The sequence below is a fragment of the Vanacampus margaritifer genome, chromosome 9, assembly GCF_051991255.1.
Source record: "Vanacampus margaritifer isolate UIUO_Vmar chromosome 9, RoL_Vmar_1.0, whole genome shotgun sequence".
Taxonomy (NCBI): domain Eukaryota; kingdom Metazoa; phylum Chordata; class Actinopteri; order Syngnathiformes; family Syngnathidae; genus Vanacampus; species Vanacampus margaritifer.
In genome coordinates this window covers 21,188,916-21,212,287 of record NC_135440.1, presented here as the reverse complement: position 1 = coordinate 21,212,287, position 23,372 = coordinate 21,188,916, and the positions used below count along the sequence as shown (strand labels likewise).

At 37.7% G+C, this 23,372-nt stretch overlaps 1 protein-coding gene across 2 annotated transcripts in view; it reads right to left on the bottom strand.

Moving 5' to 3' along the window:
• Positions 1–23,372, bottom strand: part of atg5 (ATG5 autophagy related 5 homolog (S. cerevisiae)) — a 29,829-nt gene that overhangs the window by 2,995 nt on the left and 3,462 nt on the right. For both annotated transcript variants that reach the window (XM_077574924.1, XM_077574923.1), the window contains exons 6-7: positions 22,880–22,974; positions 6,887–7,004 (exon numbers count right to left, since the gene is read on the bottom strand). In XM_077574924.1, the coding sequence (XP_077431050.1) occupies positions 6,887–7,004; positions 22,880–22,974 (213 nt within the window). The remainder of the gene's footprint in view (positions 1–6,886; positions 7,005–22,879; positions 22,975–23,372) is intronic.

The window sequence follows — 23,372 nt, the reverse complement described above, 5'->3', positions numbered from 1 at the left end:
AATTTAAGGACTTGCTTGGACATAAAGGCTCAGTTTATTTTGGTATTTACTGTTCATGGATGCTGATATGTTGAAAATTCATGTTTAGCATTTAATTGCTATTATTTCATTATTATTTTTTATTTTATTTGGTTTATTTAGAGGGAAGGTGCCAAATGGTTGAGTCACATGACTTGACTTGGACTTAAGTCACCAATTTTAGGACTCGGGTTAAACATAAAAGACTTGATTTATTTTGGTATTTACTGTTCATGGATGCTGATTATATGTTGAAAATTCATGTGTGGCATTTAATTATTATTATTATTTTGTATTTTATTTGGTTTATTTAGAGGGAGGGTGCCAAATGCTTAAGTCACATGACTTGACTTGGACTTAAGTCGCCAATTTAAGGACTTGCTTGGACATAAAGGTTCAATTTATTTTGGTATTTACTGTTCATGGATGCTGATTATATGTTGAAAATTCATGTGTGGCATTTAATTATTATTATTATTTTGTATTTTATTTGGTTTATTTAGAGGGAGGGTGCCAAATGCTTGAGTCACATGACTTGACTTGGACTTGAGTCGCCAATTTAAGGACTTGCTTGGACATAAAGGCTCAGTTTATTTTGGTATTTACTGTTCATGGATGCTGATATGTTGAAAATTCATGTTTAGCATTTAATTACTATTATTTCATTATTATTTTTTATTTTATTTGGTTTATTTAGAGGGAAGGTGCCAAATGCTTGAGTCACATGACTTGACTTGGACTTAAGTCATCAATTTTAGGACTCGGGTTAAACATAAAAGACTTGATTTATTTTGGTATTTACTGTTCATGGATGCTGATTATATGTTGAAAATTCATGTGTGGCATTTAATTATTATTATTATTTTGTATTTTATTTGGTTTATTTAGAGGGAGGGTGCCAAATGCTTAAGTCACATGACTTGACTTGGACTTAAGTCGCCAATTTAAGGACTTGCTTGGACATAAAGGTTCAATTTATTTTGGTATTTACCTGTTCATGGATGCTGATTATATGTTGAAAATTCATGTGTGGCATTTAATTACTATTATTTAATTATTATTTTGTATTTTATTTGGCTTATTTAGAGGGAAGGTGCCAAATGATTGAGTCACATGACTTGACTTGGACTTTAGTCGCCAATTTAAGGACTTGCTTGGACATAAAGGTTCAGTTTATTTTGGTATTTACTGTTCATGGATGCTGATTATATGTTGAAAATTCATGTGTGGCATTTAATTACTATTATTTTATTATTATTTTTTATTTTATTTGGCTTATTTAGAGGGAAGGTGCCAAATGCTTAAGTCATATGACTTGACTTGGACTTAAGTCACCAATTTTAGGACTCGGGTTAAACATAAAAGACTTGATTTATTTTGGTATTTGCTGTTCATGGATGCGGATTCTAAGTTGAAAATTCATGTGTGGCATTATTTTTTTATTTTTTTTACAAAATGACTTGCCTTACACCATTATCAATGAATAATTCAGCTCAGTGTCGACAACAATCGTTTCCACATACACATTCCCTTTGTACTTCATGCAAAAGCCCACTAAGATGCAGAAACATCTAGAAATGGTCCACATGTTGACACCCATGGCAGTTGATTATTTTTGTGGATTGCGAGTGTTGAACTTTCACTTTGACAACGTCAGTTTCACACTAACAAGCCTAACCCGCAGACACGACCCGCTAACAAAGCTCACGACTGCAGATTGACCGTTGGGAGCAGAGAGAAAGCGGGACTCGTGTGTTCCATTTCGTAACGATCGGAAGCGGCAAATGAAGCGAGCGAGCCGACGATTTTAGAGAGTGAGCGGGTTTCGGGTGCAGCGGCGGTTGGCATTTGACAACAACGCCCTCTTCATATGACGTGGTGCCGCCGTGTGGTCAAGAGTGACAGACCGGAAGATAATACAATACACTTACAAAAAGTTCAGGGTGTTCCGGTAAAATTTAAGGATGAACTTAAAATGCACTATAAACTTTACAGGTCAACATAGTTTGACCTTTTGTAAACTACTGAATGCACATTTCCAATTTGAACTTTTTTTTTTTGCACGTCTTGCTGTTCTCTTTCAAGGACTTGAATGGCAAAATTTCATGATTGGACCAATACATTCCGTGGTTAGCGTACTGTAATCTTTATTTAAACACTTCTGTTCATTAGGCCGTTCATATTTTGACATCATGCGACCAAGACGACACCTAACGATCAACAGTAAGAGGCTTCAAACAGGAAGTGGAGTGTCAGCAGGCATACAGAGAGACATTTGCATTCAAAGGTTTACAGAAAGTCAAATTTACTTCATCTGTCAAAGTTATTGTGCATATTTGAACAGCCGCACATTAAGCGACGAGGCCAAACACGACCTAAAGAAATTTGCCCAAAAATATATTTACAATAGCCTTTTTATTTGACCATTTATGGCTCAAATATAATCAAATTAGCATAATGAAACCTTAATTCAGGGGTGTCAAAAGTACGGCCCGCGGGCCAGATCAGGTTTAATCCCGCCCGCGAGATGATCTTGTAAAGTTAAAAAATGAGTAATGTTGAACCAATTGATCCGACGGCCAAAACATAAATTTGTAATTTCACAAACAATCCTCAGATCAGCAACGCAACTTGTACACAGAATTGACCTGGATGTCATTATTTTACACACAACCTAAAGTTATGGTTTGTTGAAAAAAAAAAAAAATGAAAACATGAACCAACATGAATAGAATATAAACATGCTTAATATAACTTACATTCAGCTACTGGTAACGCAAACATGTATGACATTGATTAACGTCCTATAACTTCATTAACTGTGCCACACAATGCATTCTGGGAACAATATATATATATATATATATATATATATATATATATATATATATATATATATATATATATATATATATATATATATATATATATATATATATATATATATATATATATATATATATATATATATATATATATATAAAAATAGAATTGAGTGTCTTTCTGAGGCTTTTTTGGGGTGAAAGCGCATGTGCATTTTAGATTATGTTCCCCTTCACCTAACCCCAACCATCAAAACTGATTGCCTACCCCCATTCCTTACCCTGACCTCAACCATAACCCAATTCAAACCTAAACTCTAAAACCAAGTCTTAACCCTCAAAAAAAGGTCTTGTGTTGTGAGGACCGGCCAAAATGTCCTCACTTCACAAAAATGTCCTCAATCTGTTGGTTAAAGACGTACACACACGCACATGCGAGTGGATGGAGCTGTACTCTACAAATGAGAAATGGGTAAAATGTCAGTGGGCCACACCCCATACCCATTCAAGACACACATGCACACACACACACACTCACACAAACAATGTTACATTAGTGTACACACACACATAGACTGACTAAGCATCAACATCATGGTAGTTGTTTTGATTAAGTCACAGGTGCTTTTGTAAGATGTGGCAATGTCTGGCTTTCCTCTCCTACCCGCCCCCCCCCCCTCAAAAAAAAAAATCGACATGTTGTGCTGAAACCGATAGGAAAATGGCTTACAAGAGCCATCTCAAATGTGTCACGCGTGGGCAAAAGGTTGCACAACAACGCACCTGCCGCACAAGTCAGACTTTTTCCTGTTGCATGCTGGGAACGGGTGTCTGGGAAGCCCCCTTGTTTTCAAACGCTGGACAGTTGTGGGCTTTGGAGTAAAATATTTTTTATAGATTATTTTGAGTTGATTTGATGCATTGGACATTTTTAGTGGCTTTATTTGGTTCCAAGTGTGACCCTGCTAATGTGCACTTCTTCCACTAACAACATGGCCATGAACTAGCCAAATTAGCGTTTTGGTCGTAATATTACTAACTTTTCCGACCTCTTCAGCGGCTACTTAAAAAAAAAAAGAAAAAAAAAGTGGTGAGTGAATTTAGTTTCCTTTTCATATTGTTTTGCCTACGAGATTAAAGGAGCCCAGTGAAAGGCGATCACAAAATCAATCACACTGAACACGTGTAGTGTACACACTCTTATAACTGGGGTGTGTTCAGAATGAAATAATTACATTTAAACTCCTAATAAATGGGAGATCATTTAATTAGTCCGCCTGTTAGATGAACAAAGATTTTTCTTTTTAAAGGATCAATTAACTCTTTCACTGCCAGACGTTTTCAGAAACGGGATGTCGCCAGTGCCAGCCGGTTTAAGCATTTTGACTGATCTTTCAAGGTCCACAGAAAATGTTGTGTTTGGACTATGGAAACACACATACTACCAAATGAAAGATTGTACTCTCATCTTTCATCAGAAAAAAGTTTGTTTCTACCTTATTCCGTTTTTCAGTAATCAACAATAGAAAATGGTTAGTTTCACCTCTGTTTTGAAACAAACGTGTTTTAACGTCTTTGGCACTCCTCCATAGGATTTTACTAAACGTTATTTAACGTTTTTGGCAGTCAAAGAGTTAAGTAAAATTTTATAATTTTTCATGACAGGAATCTATTATGGACAATGTTAGTGGCGGTAACAAAATAAAAAAAGGAAATTTCTATATCTGACCATTTGTTTTAAAACTTCAATCTATGGATGGCAATGCAAGTTAATGCTGTTAACAAAACGCAGGTTTCAGAACTTGTTTGGTTGTTAAAAAAAAAAAAAATCCAAAATCCCAAAAGAAGAAAAAAAGAAATAAAATAGAGCAATGTCATGGTGATTACAAATTTCTATAATGGAAGGAGGTGGTGATACATTCAAACTAGAACGGGGAATCTGAGATTCTATTTGAAGGCCGTATCGCCCGACCTGAGTCAAACCTGACGCCCAAACCTCAGACACAACACACGCTTGCCCTTCATTTGATGTGCGAGAGATCACAGAGGGGCTGGGACCCCCACTTTTGGGGGTCTGAACTGCGGAACAATAGCAGCGGCAAAGCCCACCGACGCCGCCAACACACGACCCGCTGGCTCTAATCCAAACACCACCATAATCCCCTCCACTATCTGCCAGACGAGGAGGAGGAGGCGGCCACAAAAGAGCACTTTCACCTTGATCAGAAGAGTCGGAAACTTGATGTCAAAGACATGAAAGCAGGATGAAGACTAGACCCCAGGAAGAGACTACACCTGACTGACACCTTCAAAGAGCAACAGCAGCTCCTGGATCAGGAGAAACCAAGCTCTTTAACATCTGAACCACAAGGGAGGAAATGAGATGAATATCTAGATTATGTCCATTCATCTTCATTCTTAAACTTTACACACTGTCAGTCAGAGAGCCTTATTATTATTATTATTATTATAACAATGTTTATTGATTGAAATGTGTTAAAATAATAGAACAAATACAAATCTTACTTCTTAATATCTATATTTTAGGTTTTAATGAAAAATATTTTTATGTATTATTATGTTGTTTTTTTTATTCATGTAGAGCACTGTTTCATTGGTTATTTTTTTTTAAAGTGTTCTATAAATAGAGCTGAATTGAGTTATTTTATTAATACTGTCTAAACTACTTACAGTATTTTCATTAAAGTCATCCATACATTACTGGTTTTATATTTACATTTAAAGTCATTTATTGTGGTTTACCTTGTAGCATCCCATGTAATAGTATGTAATGTAATTTCAAATGCCTCAATAACTTTTAAAATTACATTTATTTAATTTGTGTATTTATTTTTATTGATTTCAAAATGTAATTATTTTTACTACGGTATTTATTCCTTTTTTATTTTATTTTTTAGTATTTTTTATTTATTAAACACTATTTCTGTTATTAATGACAATACATTTAAAAATGCATATTGATATTTGATTAAGTTAAGTAACCAAAATATTACAAACAGTATGTCGGAGTACTACACAGATAATATAAAACATTATTAATTAATACAAAAAAAATGGACATTTTAACATTGTCAGTTAAAATTAAATATTATTATCTTTGCAAAGGCAACATTTTTGTATTGGTTCTAATGAGTTATTTTTATTACGGCATTTATTAATTGATTTATTTTTAGTATTTTTCATTTATTAAACACTATGTCTGTTATTAATGACAATACATTTAAAAATGCATATTCATATTTGATTAAGTTAAGTAACCAAAATATTACAAACAGTATGCCGGAGTACTACACTAACAAGATAAAACATTATTAATTAATACAAAAAAAAATGAAAATTTTAACAGTGTCAGTTAAAATTGCATATAATTATCTTTGCAAAGGCAACATTTTCGTATTGGATCTAATTAGTTTATGTAATAGAATCAAAACAATTGTTTAAATGAATATACTGTATGTCCAATTTGATCATGAACAAGCTTGACGGTGCAGAGTTATGACCTTTACCAACAGTAGGCCTACACAAAGTCAGTAAAATAGGCATGAAGGTGAGGACTGAAAGTGAACGAGGGAGCCAGGTAGGCAGACAGGCCCTGAGTGTGTTTGCAGAGGTGGGCTTGCTCTGTCTCCAGCGAGCAGGTGAGTCTCCTGCGGGCCGTCTGTCTTGACGCCCCATTGTGTCCTTATCTACTTCCCCTCCTCTGTGTGTTTAGACTGCTGCTGCTTCCTCTCATCTTTATTTGGGCCACACACACCCGCCTCCACGTGGACGTTATGCATTTATTTACTATTTAAATGTAGGTCTACTATAAGAGATGTAATGTAATTAAGAGTAAGACCACAGTACAGTAAGTTCCAATAATAGTGGTTTGTTCCCACAGAGCAGTATGCACTTATTGTATGTGTGTGATAAAGTAGCAGTGGTTTGAAGATTTACAATTACTGTAACATAAACGCTTATTTATGTTATCCCGCCTCTCCACCATTTCGCATTCCATGTTAGCATTAAGCTAGTGTGTTACATACCATGATCGGTTAATGCTGCAGGGTACATCTCTTTGAGCAGGTCGCCAAGGGTGTGGGTGTTGCCTTCAGGTGAAACGGGGCGAAAGAGTTTCTGGATGAAGGGCCTGTCGCTCATCGTCTGTGAAATATGAATGAATTAAGAAGGGTCAAATTATGTAAAAAGTGAATTTGTATTTGTTTGTACACAAACAGTAACTGCATGCCCATCCAAGTGTGAAAACAAAGAACCAGTAAATATCTTGTGATCTTATTTGCATAAAGTTGCCCCACACAAGTTTCTTTCCTCTTGGCAGCTAGACTGGGCGAACAGCCACCACTTTTAAAAGCCAAAAATGCTATTATGTCAAAGGCAAAAAGGTATTTAGAGCAGCAGTGTTTGCAGAGATACATGCACCTCAGTAAGCTGCAGTTATAAGAGTCGTTTTTGGTGAGGATAAAGAATATATGCCTGTGAGTATTGTGATATTGACTGCATGCACACTCCATTGGTTGTGTTTGAATAGCTATTGCTTAAAGGGTTATAAACACCAGGACACAGATGTTATTAGTTAGCCTGTCTATGGTGTTTACCATTATTTGTTAGCATTGAGCTAAAAGGACATGCCTAAGGCAAATGTGGCCGTTCTAAATATCTGCATAATTCTCTTTATGTTTAGTTTGACAGTAAACTTCATCCAGGAGTGGCAAAAAAAAAAATACAGTAGTTAAAAAAAAATGTATAAAAAGTCGGGTCATTCACATCTCAAGGCATCAAGTGACTTTGTTTTAGTCAATTACCAGCTGCCTTGTATTAAAGCTCAGTCATGTGTTTTGCATCTGCTCATTAATCAACATAAAGTCTGAAGTGAGAATTATTATTTTTTCCCACAGCCACACCCACGTCCTGGATCGCACCTGTTCAGACGAAGACCATCCGACTGAGAATTCTGGCGTGTATGCAAATGACTCATCCCACATTTGAGGTCGCAATAACTGGAAGGATGAAAGACAACGCGGGGAAAGTCCGAGGTGCTGATAAATGGAGGAGGGAGTTGATCGGAAAGCGACGCACTGAGCCATCAGCGGCAATGGAGATGCTGGGGTTTTGCGCAGATCTCCATCAGTCTGGAAATCATCAGGCAGGTTTTCTTGGGCAGCGTGAGAACGCCACTGGCTCAGCCTCAAGGTTAAATGAATCATGATAATCATGTAGCGCTTATTGATTCTACTCTGAAAGGTTCAGAGTTCGGCAGCATTCTTTCCCTTTTCGCACACCAAAACTCTTTCCCTGTCACGGAAACTAAGAAATGAACCAGACAGCAAATATACAAAGACATGTTTGTAATATTTGGACACTCTTTTGTACCTGAAGTTATGCGGAGTGAAATTTGGACTGTTTTAGGTTTAATATGTGATTGTTTAGTGAATGAATGACAGCAGGTGGATACACAAATTAATTGCGCATTCTGCTGTCTAGTGGACAAGAATGACATTTTCCCGTATTGTTGGCAGACATACATTATTTGTAGTAAAAATAAATGAAGATGAAAATGTAGTAATAAAAAGAAAAAAAAGGAAGTCCATCCACAGCAGACAAACAGTTAGCATGGCTGCCTCAAAGTAAAAAAAAAAAAGTCCCGGGTCTGAATGTCAGTATTACATATCCTCTTTGCTAGGTACTCCAGCTCTTAAATTATTTTTCCGACTCCGCCATTCATTTCAATGGGGGATTTCGACCCCTGGTCGCCCGCCATTCATTCCTATGGTGGAATTTCGACCCCTGGTCGCCCGCCATTCATTCCTATGGTGGAATTTCGACCCCTGGTCGCCCGCCATTCACATCTAAATATTTTTCAAAAACATCTTCAAACAAATCTAGCAGCTTTTTTCGAGATTTACTTTGTTGTTTAATTTCACCTGATGGGAGGTCAGCTAGTCCAGACGTAAACCTTTTGTATACAGCACAAGACATGATTAAAAAGTCTTCTTTACATCTTATGTTCTCTATGAAACACTAGAAAGAGCTTTCAGTCTGAAGCAATGCAGTGTAACACCACCACCACAGTAAAGTGCAACCACAATAGAATGGACCTAAAATACTGTAATATGTAGGTAGGGAGGCGTACTGTATGTATGGCCTTTAAATTTAACATATGTACCGTAGTACGTAATGTGACTCACAATAACGTCAATAACAATATAGCGTGCTCAACTATTGTAAAGTAGCTGGGTGTATCTACAATGTTCTGTTTTTACACGTCCGTTTTAAGCAATGGACACAATGGCAAAGGTGCCTCCATTTCATATTGTCACACATATTTGTCGGAAACAGACGATCTTGATTGAAATGAATGGCGGGCAACCAGGGGTCGAAATCTCCCATTGAAATGAATGGCGGGCGACCAGGGGTCGAAATCCCCCATTGAAATGAATGGCGGGGGAGTTAAAGGGGGCTTTCTCTGTCTGGTGACGGTCCAAATAAAATCAAATGTATAAACAAAACTCCAATTGTGCCTAAATTTGTCACAAAGATACACCTAATGTGGCTTGTCTCATCTGAGAATGTAAAAACCAAAGCCTAAAAACATAAAATGGAGCAAAACTGGCAGTTGACGACAACTTTAATAATTACAACCTAGCAGCCTCTACCGGAAACAAAAAACACTGCACTTTAAACATTACAATTCAAAGCATTTTGCCACTTGCTGTCAACTGAAGATGACATCACAGTTGCTGAGGGCTCAGGCGACAACCAATCACAGCTCGCCTGTTTTCTGAAGCTAAGCTGTGATTGGTTGTTACCTGAGACCTGAGCAACATTGATGTCGACAGCAATTGACAAAATGGCCGCCCGAGACGAATATAAAAGGCTGGATTTTGCTGCTTAACTCATATTCCACTGATACAATATTAACGAAAATACCATATTTAGACTAGTGGGGCTGTATAGGACATATTATTGTCAAAAGAATTGAGTTAAAATAGAGTTAAAATTGATGTTTTCACCAGCAGCCTGTGAGGTCACATGGTTTTCACATCATGCTAACCTACTTGAAGGCTTGCAGGGGATCTCAGACCATTTGAGTTGGTCCGCACCATATTTGACTATAAATGTGAGGTTGAATGATTGTTTGTCTTAACTCTTTGAATGCCAAAAACGTTATATAACGTTTAGTAAAATCATATGGAGGAGTGCCAAAGACGTTAAAATACGTTGTTTTTTTTTAAACAGAGGTGAAACTAACCATTTTCTATTGTTGATTACTGAAAAACGGAATAAGGTAGAAACAAACTTTTTTTTCTGATGAAAGATGAGAGTCCAATCTTTCATTTGGTAGTATGTGTGTTTCCATAGTCCAAACACATAATTTTCTGTGGACCTTGAAAGATCAGTCAAAAATGCTTAAATCGGCTGGCACCCACGGCATCCCTTTTCTGAAAACGTCTGGCAGTCAATTGGCTGGCGAGTGCGACTCCTCCAAGTTGTACTCATCCGATCACCTGAAGTAACCTCCTGTTACCCACATCCCGAATGAGGACAAACATTATAGAAAATTGATTGATGGATGGACAGTTTAGTTTAGACACACTAATCTATCCGTCCCGTCTTGGTCCAGTTCCGCTAATGAATAATGCTGTGTCATGGTGATGGAGATTTCGGCCAGAGCTAGATGAGCTAGTCTTCGATCTTCACACGTCGCGGCATTGACTTGATCGCACCTTGCCGACATCCAAGCTGAGGTGTCAAACAAGAGCCCGGGCGACACACGATAGGCTCTGATCATGAGATACGTGAAAAGAAAATCCAGTGTGCAGCGGGATCGAATGGCCGGCGTGCGGTAACTACACACCGCCGAGCAGTCGGGCGAAGGTGGCGAAGTTAGTGTGAAAGGCGTCGAAGCCAACGTTCATGTTACACAGAAAGATTGAGTCATCCACGGCAGTGGCAGGCCGCGCATTTGGTAGCTGGGACTTAACCGTCTTAATTTCTTAAATTTAAAGATGACTTGACCTTTTAATATCACATCACAGTTATAGAAAACCATCAATACTATTAACTCATTCACTGCCATTGACGCCTATATACGTCAAAAATTCATTAGAACTATTTTCATTAGTTTAACATTTTTTTCCCACTTTTGTTAACAAGAGTATGAAAGCCTATAGTTTTTTTATTGCACATTTAGAACAGATATAAAATTTGTGATTAATTGTGAGTTAACTAGTGAAGTCATGCGATTAATTACAATTAAAAATTGTAATCACCCGACGCCCCTAATTTTTAATAAAAAAAATTTAAATCGGGAGTTTACTGGTGAAGTCATGCAATTAATTACAATAAAAAATTGCAATCACCTGATGCCCCAAATTTTTTATAATTGTTTTTAAATCGTAAGTTTACTAGTGAAGTCATGTGGTTAATTACAATTAAAATTTTTAATCACCTGACACACCTAATTTTTAATAATCTTTTCTTTAAAAAAATATATATATCTTTTAAGATAATCTTTTCTTAAAAAAAAAGATTTAAAAAAGAAAGGATAATTAAAAATTAGGGATATCAGGAGATTAAAATTTGTCATCGTAATTAATCACATGACTTCACTAGTTAACTCACATTTTATATCTGTTCTAAATATACAATAAAAAAATTCTAGGTTTTCATACTCTTTACAAAAGTGGAAAAATAATAAAAATAGTATATAATAGTAAAATAGTAAAATAGTAAAAAAATAGTAATAATGAATTGAATTAAACTGGAACGGTAACAGCATTCTGATTGGACAAAAAACACCCACATTTACTGGAAGCAGCGCAGCCAAGAGAAACGCTACAAAATAGAGAGAACAGACTGTTGGGAATTAATTGTTAGAATTTAATTTATGCCAGTAGGCAAGACCTTGCTGTCCCTGACCGCCACCAGTGCATCCACAGCAATCCGGGCTTTGGTAAGGCAGGGAGAGTGCGTTAAGTGACAGCGACTTGGATGCATTTTTAAAATGTGGCGGCCCATTATTTATGGAAGCCAGGGCTATTGTTTCCCGAGGTGATGAAGACACTTTCTTTTGAGCCGCGCTGACACCTTAGCTGGCAGGGCGAACCATGGCGACACCAGCGCGGCGGCCTCGCTCTCACTCGGTGAAAAGAGCAGCGCAACTCAACACGTCGCTTAATTGGTGGCGAAGGGGATTCAATCCGCCTAAGTGATGGCCAAATAATGGGGATGGGGGAACGGCGCTGTCAATCAATAGTTGTTTCCACTGAACTCTGAGCCCGCCGTCCATTTGCGAATTAAAATTCCACCCACTTTTGGTTGCTTGTTACGGAACTTGAAATGGTCTCACGCGGGACAAGAGACGCCATTGTTTGCTTGATCTGATGATCACACGGTCACCTCATTAAGCAAGACAAAGACTTGCTTCTGGATGTTTCATATATTGAGGTTAACAATTTAAGCAGTTATTGAAAGGTTTCAAATTACAGTCATCCTTGCCGTATCGCAGTTCACATTTTTTGGTTTCACTGTATCAGTGATTTTAACTCATTCACTGCCATTGACGGTTATAGACGTCAAAAATTAATTTGAACTATTTCTATTAGTTTAACATTTTTTTCCACTTTTTTAAACAAGAGTATGAAAACCTAGAATTTTTTTTATTGTACATTTAAAACAGATATAAAATTTGTGATTAATCGTGAGTTAACTCGTAAACTCATGCAACTAATTCCGATTTTAATCGCCCGACGCTCCTAATTTTTAATTGTAATTAATCGCATGACTTCAATAGTAAACAAAAGTGGAAAAAATGTTAAACTAATAGAAATAGTTCAAATGAATTTTTGACGTCAATAGCCGTCAATGGCAGTGAATGAGTTAATATCGCAAATTTTTCGCTATATCATAAGATTTTGCAGTGATCATTTTTTCCGCATGGACTATGTGGTAGCAGGGAGCACGTAAAAGATAGAATGTTCAAAGTTTGGGATCATTCCATCACAAATGGAAACTAAACTGCAGTGTGTACAGCAATGCAGAACCGTCTTATGCAACTGCACGTATACGCTAAAGTAAACATCGTTCGCTAATTTAAAGAGTTGCAATGCCTTCAAAGATTGTCAAGTATAAACACAGCCACTAGTGTACTATCAATCGCATTGTTAACCAAACAGTAAGAAAACAAACACGCAATAAGCACATTCATTCATGAGCTGCCATTGGCCACAACTTAGGCTGAACACACAGACTGGCTAACAGTTAGCCACTTTCAACCAGTGATATCTTCTTAGCCAATGACAGCCGTTGACTCGCACATTACGCAACAGGGGCTCAGCTTTTAAAAGAACATTCAAAGTCACAGATACAACAGTACACAATTTTTAACAATAATATGTCCTGTGCAGCCCCACTGGTTTAAATATGGTATTCTGGCCCTAAGCAACCGTGATGTCATCTTCAGTTGACAGCAAGTGGCAAAATGGCTGCCCGCTGAGATGGATAAAAATGGCTGGATTTGAACTCTTATTCCACAAATGTACAAACGCTCCCCTACTTACGAACATTCGAGTTACGAACAACGGTACATACGAACATTTCTGTGCGTGTGTCGGAAAATGTCCGGAAAGAGTTAGATTTTGTATTGTGCGCCTTTTTCCGAGTGTAGTGCTTCTTTCCGCCGCTAATACCGACGCTTGGCGCTGTGAGAGTTTACCCACGCTGTGAGAGCTCACCCAGCATTAACCTTCCTCTTCCTCTATTTTTTTTCTCATTACGTACTCATGGAAGAGATGGAGAAACTTCTCACCATTTGGCTCGAGGATCAGCAGCAGCGGCGTATTCTTCTGAGCCTTATGCTCATTCAGGAGAAAGCCAAATCTATCTTTGAGGATGTCAAGGCTAAGGCTGGGGAAAGCGCTGCCGAAGAAACGTCTTCTGCCAGCCACGGGTGGTTTTGTCGTTTCAAAAAGAGGGCTAATCTCCACCATGTGTCCGTGTCCGGAGAGGCAGCATCTGCGGACAAAGAGGCTGCCGAGCGATTCCCCCAAGTGTTGAAGGAGATCATTGACGAGGGTGGCTATTCGGCTAAGCAGATCTTCAATGTCGACGAAACGGGTCTCCTCGACCCTCAACTTCTTCCTAAGTGTTCTTCTATTAAGTGTCTCTCGCTCTCTCTACTGTACGTACAGTACTGTACTGTATTCTCTCCATTTTATTAAAAGTTTTTTCAGTACAAACCAATGCAGTTTATTTGTATACAAGCCTTAAACATACTTATATAAACCTTCAATATACTTATATAGGCTTTAAACATAAATTAGAATACAAAATATAGCGCTGAAGCAACTTACGAACAAATTCACCTTACGAACGACCGCTCGGAACGGAACTCGTTCGTAAGTTGGGGAGCGTCTGTAATATTAACCAGAATGTCATGTTTAGAGTAGTGAGGTTACATACAGTATAACATATTATTGTCAAGAAATGTTTACGGTTGACTTCCCCCTTTAAAAGCACTTTTCCTCTTCTGCTCGTCTTTGTATTTCTTAAATGTGAGAAAATAAGAACAGGTGCTAAGGAAGTTTAAATTTAAAGCACATGGATGGAGTTGTTTGTGTCTCTACCTTCTAGAATGCGTCCCCCAGGATAAACGGGGCTTTACTGTATATACAATTACAAACAAAAGTCGTGTGTCATTCAGGTTAGGTTGCATTCAGCGTCTGCTTGAACAGATGCCAGTAGACTGATAATGATCTGTAATGTGGTTGAAGGAGTGAATACAACGCAGCAGAGACATGGAATTAATTATGTCGAAACCCAAAATAACCTAGTCTTGTGTTCCTGTTAGCGGCCAGGCGGATTGCAACATGTCTACATCGTTCATTGACGGTCACGGCTGTGCTAAGAGATCTTTACAGTAAAGCCCCGCGTGACGTCCTCATCACAAGTTGCCTTTGGCATCTTCACACACGAGAGCGTGTGGAGCATTCCCGTGTGTTGTAATTGTCTGCGTAGTCACCCCACCGCCCCCTCTTCGTCTCAGCTAGCTATTACCAGATATCTGGAAGGCAATAAACATGCATTCTTCCAAGAAGGCAGCTTTGAGAGAGAGAGAGAGCATCGGGGGAGTTAGTTGGGGGTCGATGCGGTGATTAAATGCTGAGTCACAGATCGGGAACCTGTTTGCCATACTTTGATAATATGGCAAGACAACCATTAACAAGAAACATTCTCATTAGCACAAGCAACTTTTCTTTTTAGGATGAGAAAGTTATTCGTATGAACGAGACAAGTTTCTCATTAACTCATTTGCTCCCCAAAACATAAAAATCCGTTCTAGTTTAAATATTACCATGCTCCCAAAGACGTATTTATATGTTTTTTATTATGTTTGTTTTTTTATGCTAGAGAATACAGAAGGCTTTGATGCAGCCTCTGAACTGAAGAAAATGCATGAAGCAATGGTAGTTATTACAAAAACGGCCAGCAGGTGGCAGCCGAGTATAAGAGATCTAGCAGGGCCATGTTGCAACAAGCTGTTTCCCCCACTGTTTAAAACAGATTTGTGAATAATGATGAAACTTAGCTATATTCTAATGCTAATTGTGGGGAAAAAAACAGAAAGAAATCGACTTTTTTTCCTGATAAAAGAGATCTTTCTTTTGGTAGGTTCCATGTTTTTATAGTAATAGAACACAATATTTTGTGGACATTGCAAAAATCGGTCAAAATCCAGTAAAACAGCCAGGAGCGAAGAGGGTTGCTTCAGTGAAAATGGCTGGGAGTGAATGAGTTAAGATGAAAAAGTAGTACATTGCATACTAGAATGGGAGATCCGATAACTACATTTCGTTTGGCGTTTCTGAGTGAAAATGACAGGACCAAGTTTGGCTATACTTTCACCTTGCTGCTTTACTTGAAAGTTGTCACCTTTGTATTGTGTCTGAGAGTCATTAAAACATTTTAAGTCTTGCAGTCTACTAATAAAAAAAGAGGACAACTTTCTCATTAGAACGGGAAATTTTCTCGTCCAAATGAGAAACATATTTCACTCCTCCTCATTAAATTAAATGTTTCATACGAACTATCCAGGTAACATGCATTTGCCCTACTGACGTTTCTCTCAGCTTTTAATGACAGCTAGCAAAGTAAAATGACACGACTGATTTGGACCGGTGTGCTCCAATCAACGGCTTAAGACATATAAGGTTTTCATTTTAAGAAAGATAGCATCACATCAGAAGCAGCACATTGTGTCAAATTGTGGATAATATATCTGCCTCATAGTAAAGGGGCTCCGGGTTCGAATCTGGGCTCAGGCTGTGTCAGCAGGTGTGAATGCTTGTTACCTACTAACATAATGAGGACAAGCACTATAGAAAATGGATCAGCAAGTTAAGGGGGTTCAAAAGAAAGCTTTCTTGTAATAAAGTTCGGTCTATCAAAGAGTAAATATTTGATCGAAGATGTAAAGTGAGATAAATGCTAAAACAACAGGCATCCATTGGCAGCTCAAGTAACAGGACAGAAACAAAACGAGATTCATCAGCGTCCGCGAGGCAGACGCTCACTCGACATAATGAAAAGTGTACATGACGGCCGCGAGGCGTCTTTGTCGCCACGGCGGCTGCAGGCCAGACGGAAATGAGCCCTCTGTTATTTGGACTCTGCGTTGTCATTAATTCTGTCTGCATCAAACGCAGCACATGTTATTTACACTAAAGACCACAATCTGCCTTTGAACGACGCCAAGCATGTGTTTGCCTGTGTGTGTGTGCGCGCGCGCGCGAGCGAGAGAGACATGTCTGCTCTAAAAAGTCATGTGGTGGTGACTTCTGAGGGCCAGACGGCTTTTGTACTTGAATTTCTGCTGTCTTCTTGCATCCATGTTCACTTTCTCCACGCTCGCGTCGTGTCACGACACGTCCGCCGGGCTAAACACCGGATTTTCATCTCCGCGACGCGCGAGAACTGCTAGCGTTTGCACGGAAACATGTGAATGGATTTGATTGAACGTCTGCCAGCCAAGAGGAACTGGCAGTGCTTGTTCGCAATTGGAATTGTAAATATTTAGCGTTTGTCTCCAGATAACTGTCACATTATTTCCATTAGCTCCATGTTGGGAGTGTTAACTATTCACACTTTTAAGTCAAATCTGCACATATTGACGTTCGTAATCGGGTCGACTGTACACTTTTAAAGCTGCTCTCTGAAACTATTTGGCCATAAATAGCCTTTTTATTTGACCATTTATGACTGGAACATCTAATTGGTAGATTAACACCTTAGCTGTTCACAATGGGTACTCTTGCAAGCCTCTGGCCAAATGTTTTCAGACAGAATTCGGGTTCGAATTTACCGCCCTCTGTCTGCGGATGTAACATTAGTGCACGTCATGTATGTGAAGCGGGGAAAATGCAGTTCCATTTTTGGCCATAGGTGGCAGAAGCGATTCAATATTACATTTTCTGAATCTAGTAGCTTTAAGTATTTTTCTTAAGATACATAATTTTATGCAAATTTAGAAAAGGTGTGATTCAGATCTGAGTATATCTGACAACCATAAATTTAAAATTAAGCCACGACTTTCCCCTCCAGATTTTCCAAACACGAGGAGCATCACATTACCGTCTATTCTTAGCTTCACTTTTATGCATCAAAATCGCGTTATTGCTCATTCATTTTTTGATGAGCTCCACATGGAAGTTTTAACTGTTGTGTTTAAAAATAAAATCGGAATGGTGCCACTTCACCAATTCAATAAAAATCCAGCCTTAATCATCAATTAAGTACTTGAAGGATAGAATCACATGAGTTAATACAAAGGAACGACGGTCAGCTTCAATCTTGGTGCAACATGGAGGACAACATAAGACGTTCAGAGTCATGATAAGGATACGATAAATCGTGTTCTAAATATTTTCATTTGAATGTAAACATTCGGATTACAGCGTCAAACTCAAGGCGCGTGTCATAGGGCCCAACCAATATGGCTTTTTTTTTTCTTCCTGTTTTTAAGGCTGATGCCAATTCTGATATTTGGCAGTATAAAATTATGATAACCAATTAATTGGCCGATGGACAAATAAATTATTTATATATATATATATATATATATATATATATATATATATATATAAATAAATTATTTATATATATATATATATATATATATATATATATATATATATATATATATATATATATATATATAAAAATAATGAATAAAACAAAAAGTTTGCCCCAGACACATATGTTGTAGTGTGTTAAATAAAAATAAATTGGCAAGAATCAGCAAAAAGATTAAACTAAATAAAAACTTTTTTTTTTTAATTCCCCCGATTTCTGCCGATTTTAACTGGCAAGATGATTAGGACCCCCTAATCATCTTGCCAGTTAAAAACTCATTCAACTCCAAAAAGCTTCTCCCGGGCTCTTTAGTCGGACCCCCAGAGCAACAATAAATGCCATTATGTTTTATGACATAATAATTCCAAACTGTTACACTTGTCTACATCTTTCCTTTCCTAAAAAGCAGACAAACTACAGATGTTGCACTTTCCAAAAAAGAAACCATATAAGCTGCTTATGATTCCTTTTAAATTACATTGACTTTGTTTGACTTACGAGTGGCCCAACTTTAAGTTGTTCCGGTCACGAGCCGTCCGCTTCAGCGAGTTTAAGGCACACCGCTGCTCAAGGTGAAAATTTATTATAATAAATAAATTATTCTTGAAAGTCAATCTCACTAAACACCTTTCCCGTAATGAAAACGAGTTCAAGATCTGTGGTCTGAAAGGATCGAATGAATATTTCCAGCGAACATCTTGCTCACAATCTTGGACTTTGTGTTCCGCTGGGTGTAAATATTTAGCATCTCGTTTCCAAAACAACGGAAAGTTTGGAGTCACGCGCCGAGAAGTCCTGGCCGGCAGGTTTTTTTTGTGTGTGTTTTTTTTTTTATGGCGACGACAAGTGCACTGTCTGAGTGGGCGTGTCGCGGGGGCTTTAAAGGGCCAAGTTTTACTGCCGCACACAAGAATGTTTGTCTAAAGTGCATTAAGAGGCTTTATGGCACACGAGATGAGAGAATAAAGACGAGAGGCAGCGGAGCCGTCGTGACACGCCGGATGATCAATCATGGCAAACAACAAAGCATCACATCTGCATCCCTCGCTGACAGGATTTTGAGCCAGTGGTCCGACGATGAGAGTGAGGGGCTTTTCCAGACACCGCAAACGTCCAGAGAGTCAAAAAGCGCAGCTTGTTTTTCAAGACAAATCTGTTCCACACTCGCTCGGATTCATCGGGACTCTTTAGTGACCGCTGGGCATCAAAAGGATTTATGGTTATATTCACAAATGTGGAAGTTGTCGACTTCCACGCAACGCGAGCCGTTGCCCCCGTCGTCTGAAAAAGCTAAAACGCACAATCAAGGGAAAATATGCTTGTTGTAAGTCTACCAAGGTATTTTTTGAATGTGAAAATTACTGAGATTTTTAACATTGATTGACAATAAGAAATATTATTCGATTGGTGTACGCAGAATAGTGTGCAGGCATAAGGAGGCCCCTAAAAAGGTTTATAATTGCCGATAGATGCAACAAAATGGTGGCAAAGCACTACTTTTGTCTAAATAAAGCTTCTCAACTCACTTCAACATGGTTCCGTGACAACAAATTGCTATAAGGTGGCAGCAGAATACTTTTGTGTAGACAAAGAACCTCAACATACTTCAACATAGTTCCCTGGCACCATGATGCCACAAGACGGCAGCAAAGTACAACTTTTGTCTAAATGAAGGTCCTCAACTCACTTCAACATAGTTCCTGAGACCAAGTTGTCACACGAAGATGGTAGCAAAGCGCTACTTTTGTCTAAATTAAAGTCCTCAACTCATTTCAGCATAATTCCTAAAACCAAGTTTAGCAAAGAAGGGCTGGGTTTAAAATAAATAAATAATTGAATACTCGATATTGAATCGATTTTCTTTTTCAAGCCTGATATGGATTCATAAAACCATGAATGAATTTAATATGTCCTTTTTCCATAAATTTATAAGAATTTTCTTACATTTACGAAAGACCTAAATTATAGTATTTTAAGACAATTCAGAATCTTCCATTTATATTTACAATTATTGAATTAGAATTCTGAAAATATGTTCATCTTTTCCTTGCTGATGTCAATGGTTGTGTAACATTTAAGTGATTATACCACTAATTCATTTAACCAGTCATTTCCTCCACAAAATTGTATGTTTGTGGAGTTTTTATCATGTCCTTGATATTTAAGATGACTTGATGTTCCATAAGTAATCAATATTGGATTGAAGTCTATCGAATTGAATTGGAAAAAAATCTAAATTGAATCGAACTCTTGTGAATCAAAATCGAATTGATTGAGGAAATTACAATCGATACCCAGCCCTATAGCAAAGTATTACTTTTGTCTAAATGAAGGTCCTCAACTCACTTCAACATAGTCTCCAGACACCAAGATGCCACAAGATGGCGGAAATCACTACTTTTGTCAAAATTAAGCTTCTCAACTCACTTCAACAGTTTCCTGGCACCAAGATGTCATGAGATGGCGCAAAAGTAATACTTTTATCGCATTCGTGTTTTTAGGCTAGCTATGTTTCCTTGTTTTACGAAAGCTTGCAAAGTCAAATTTTCATTTCTACAAGGCAAATAATTCTGCTTAAATAAACTAATACATGACTTTCTTCCCTCGGTTTTTCAGCCCCGTTTTTTTTTTTTTTTTTTGTTGCAGTTTAATGTTTTCCAGCCGGGGGTCAGCTGCTCGTTCGTCATCTCGGTTTTCTTTTTCTCCAGTCAGGGGACTTTTCACCTGAGTCAGGAGCAAAGTGCGGATGAGGAGGCGGCAGCGGAGAGGCGACCTGAGGCAGCTTGTCCACTTACGCCTCCTGATCAGGCGCTCAGTCCCGCCCCCTTTCCTGTCATCGCAAAAACGGCGATGACGTCATCTGTTTGGTGTACAGATGAAGATCTTGGACTGGATGGAAACTGTGATGCAAGGCGGGTGGGCGAGGGAGGGAAACGTTACTCGCCTGGGAAAAAAAATAAAGTCAGCTCATCTTTCTACACTATATTAGTGTTTATTTGTATTTGTATCATCAAAATCTAATAGTTTGATTAGCCTAACCTCATTAGCACTTACAGCTGCTAAATATTTGGCTAACAAACTACTTGTTTGTGTTTTTTTTAAAAAGTATTTTATGCTACATTGCTATAGCAAGGTTGGCTGGCTAAATGTGCATGAGGTCACTCATGATTGGTTCAATTCTCCTGTCCCGTTTAGTTTTCGAGCCATAAAGTCTAACCATACAGCTAATGTAGCTAACATTAGCTAATTTGCTACCTTTTCTAGCTACAGAGCCAGCTTAGCTAAGACCAACAGGCTAATTCATCAGCTTGCTAACTTGGATATGTTTTCTTGAGAAATTGTAACATTAGCATGCTAATTCTCACAAGGTTCCAAGACAATTAAGCTTTTATAACAAAAATGTTTGTGCTAATTCAGAAAAATCATTCAGCACGCTAAAGCTAAGTGTAATGATCTGGCCATCATTTACAAAAAAACGGGGTTTTGCCTTGACATAGGGACAAAATAAACATACTGACTTCACATTTGACAATTAGGTACCACAAGGCCGCGGGTGCACTGATTAACAGTAGTATAAATGTATCATGCTAGGAATGTTTTTTCTATTAGTAAAGGCACATTTGGCCTACAAATGTGCAATTAAACCTTATTCCCAAACTACTCTGCTGCATTCGAAAAACTGCTAGGCTAAACTAGTAGGTATAGGTCAAACACTAGTAGCCTAGCAGCAACAAAATTCCTCCTAGTTGTTTTACCTCCATGCAAACCTTCTGGGTCCAATTTAAAATCAAGAGAGTTGCGTAAGGAATTCCTGCTCCGCAGATTTACAGTTTCCAAAAGAGGCTCCAAATAGAAGCTCCTCATTTAATAGTAACGTCACATAATTCTCTGAAACTGGCGAGCGTTTTTTCAAGGTGGTGATGGGGTTTTTACAACACCGTCCGAAACAAAGAGGCTGTGTATGTCGCTGTCAGGGAAAGGCCCGCCAAACTTGCACAACCAGGTGAGGCTTTGTGTGCAAAAACTTGCACCTGAAACCTGTGCTGTTTTTGTGTAACGCGCCCTGGAAAAAGCAGCAATCTCGTTTGGTCTGAATAAAAGTAAATTCCCCAATGAAGCAATGCACTACAAAGAGGTTCTTATTCAGCCCTCTGACGCCATCTAGAGCAGCGATTCCCAGCCACAATTTTTATTTGAATTTTGTTAAGATTTAATACTTTTTATTGGATTTTTTTTTCATTAAAAAAAAAAGTTGATAGTAAATTAGTCACATGATTATTAATTTAAAATTGTAAATAAAAAATAAAAAATAAAAAAGAAAAGAAAAAGGAATGTTTAATTAAAAAGGTTGACTCTTTCAAAAACACTATTTAATTAAAACATTTTAAATACCACACTAATATTAACAATCTTTTGCTTAATTTTTTTTTCTTTAAATATGTTTTAACTTCTTGATATACAGCATATTTGATTCTTTATAGGAGGGCCCAACGTTATGAAGTTTTTTTTGGCGGCCGATGCCATTTTTTTGACAGAATAAACGTCCAATAACTGATTAAAGAGACAATAAAAAAATATATATATATATAAAATGAATAAAACAATTTACCTTTTTGGACCCTTAACATAACAATATGAACATTTGATAAGATTTTTTTTTGGGGGGGGGGGTCAATTTTTCAATGGGGAACATATGAATGACTTTGAATTGAATTGAATGAATCATCTTTGCTTTATGTTGTAGTGATGCCAATTGAAAAAAACAACAACACATTTTAAAATGACTTAATTACTTAAAACGGTCAGGTATTAGCTTTTAGCATGTTTCATCAACACAAGGTGAAGTGCCCCCCTCTTCCTCCCATTTTTCTTTATGTGCTCGTACTGACCTGGTATATTCTGAAGGGGATGTATCGGAATCCTGCCTCCTCGGTGGGATACTCCATCAGTTTCCTGTTCATGGCCCAAAACTGCTCAAACTTATCTGCAGCAATAAAAAAAAAAAACAAGCACACCTGTCACTTCATATCCAACAAACATTTGAAATGAAACACCATATCTATAAATAACTTTTTCAAGTCAAGATTGAAATAGACGACAATGAAAAGGGAAAATGGATAAATGGGCCTACCGGTAATTTGGTAATTTAACATAGGTGTATGCTCATTTCACTCTTTAATGATACCTTTATTGTAAGTTGTAACTAATACATTTTTTTTTTTTAAATCTTATTCAGGTTTTCAGACAAAGTGGCTTTTACCTTCCATACAAATCAATCAGCTCATTGAGATGCATTTCTAAGAGTTTTTGGTGATGACTTCAAAGATTAGGCGGTGCCATTTTAAAGGATAATTAAGGCCTTGATTTTGTTAAATCACAATT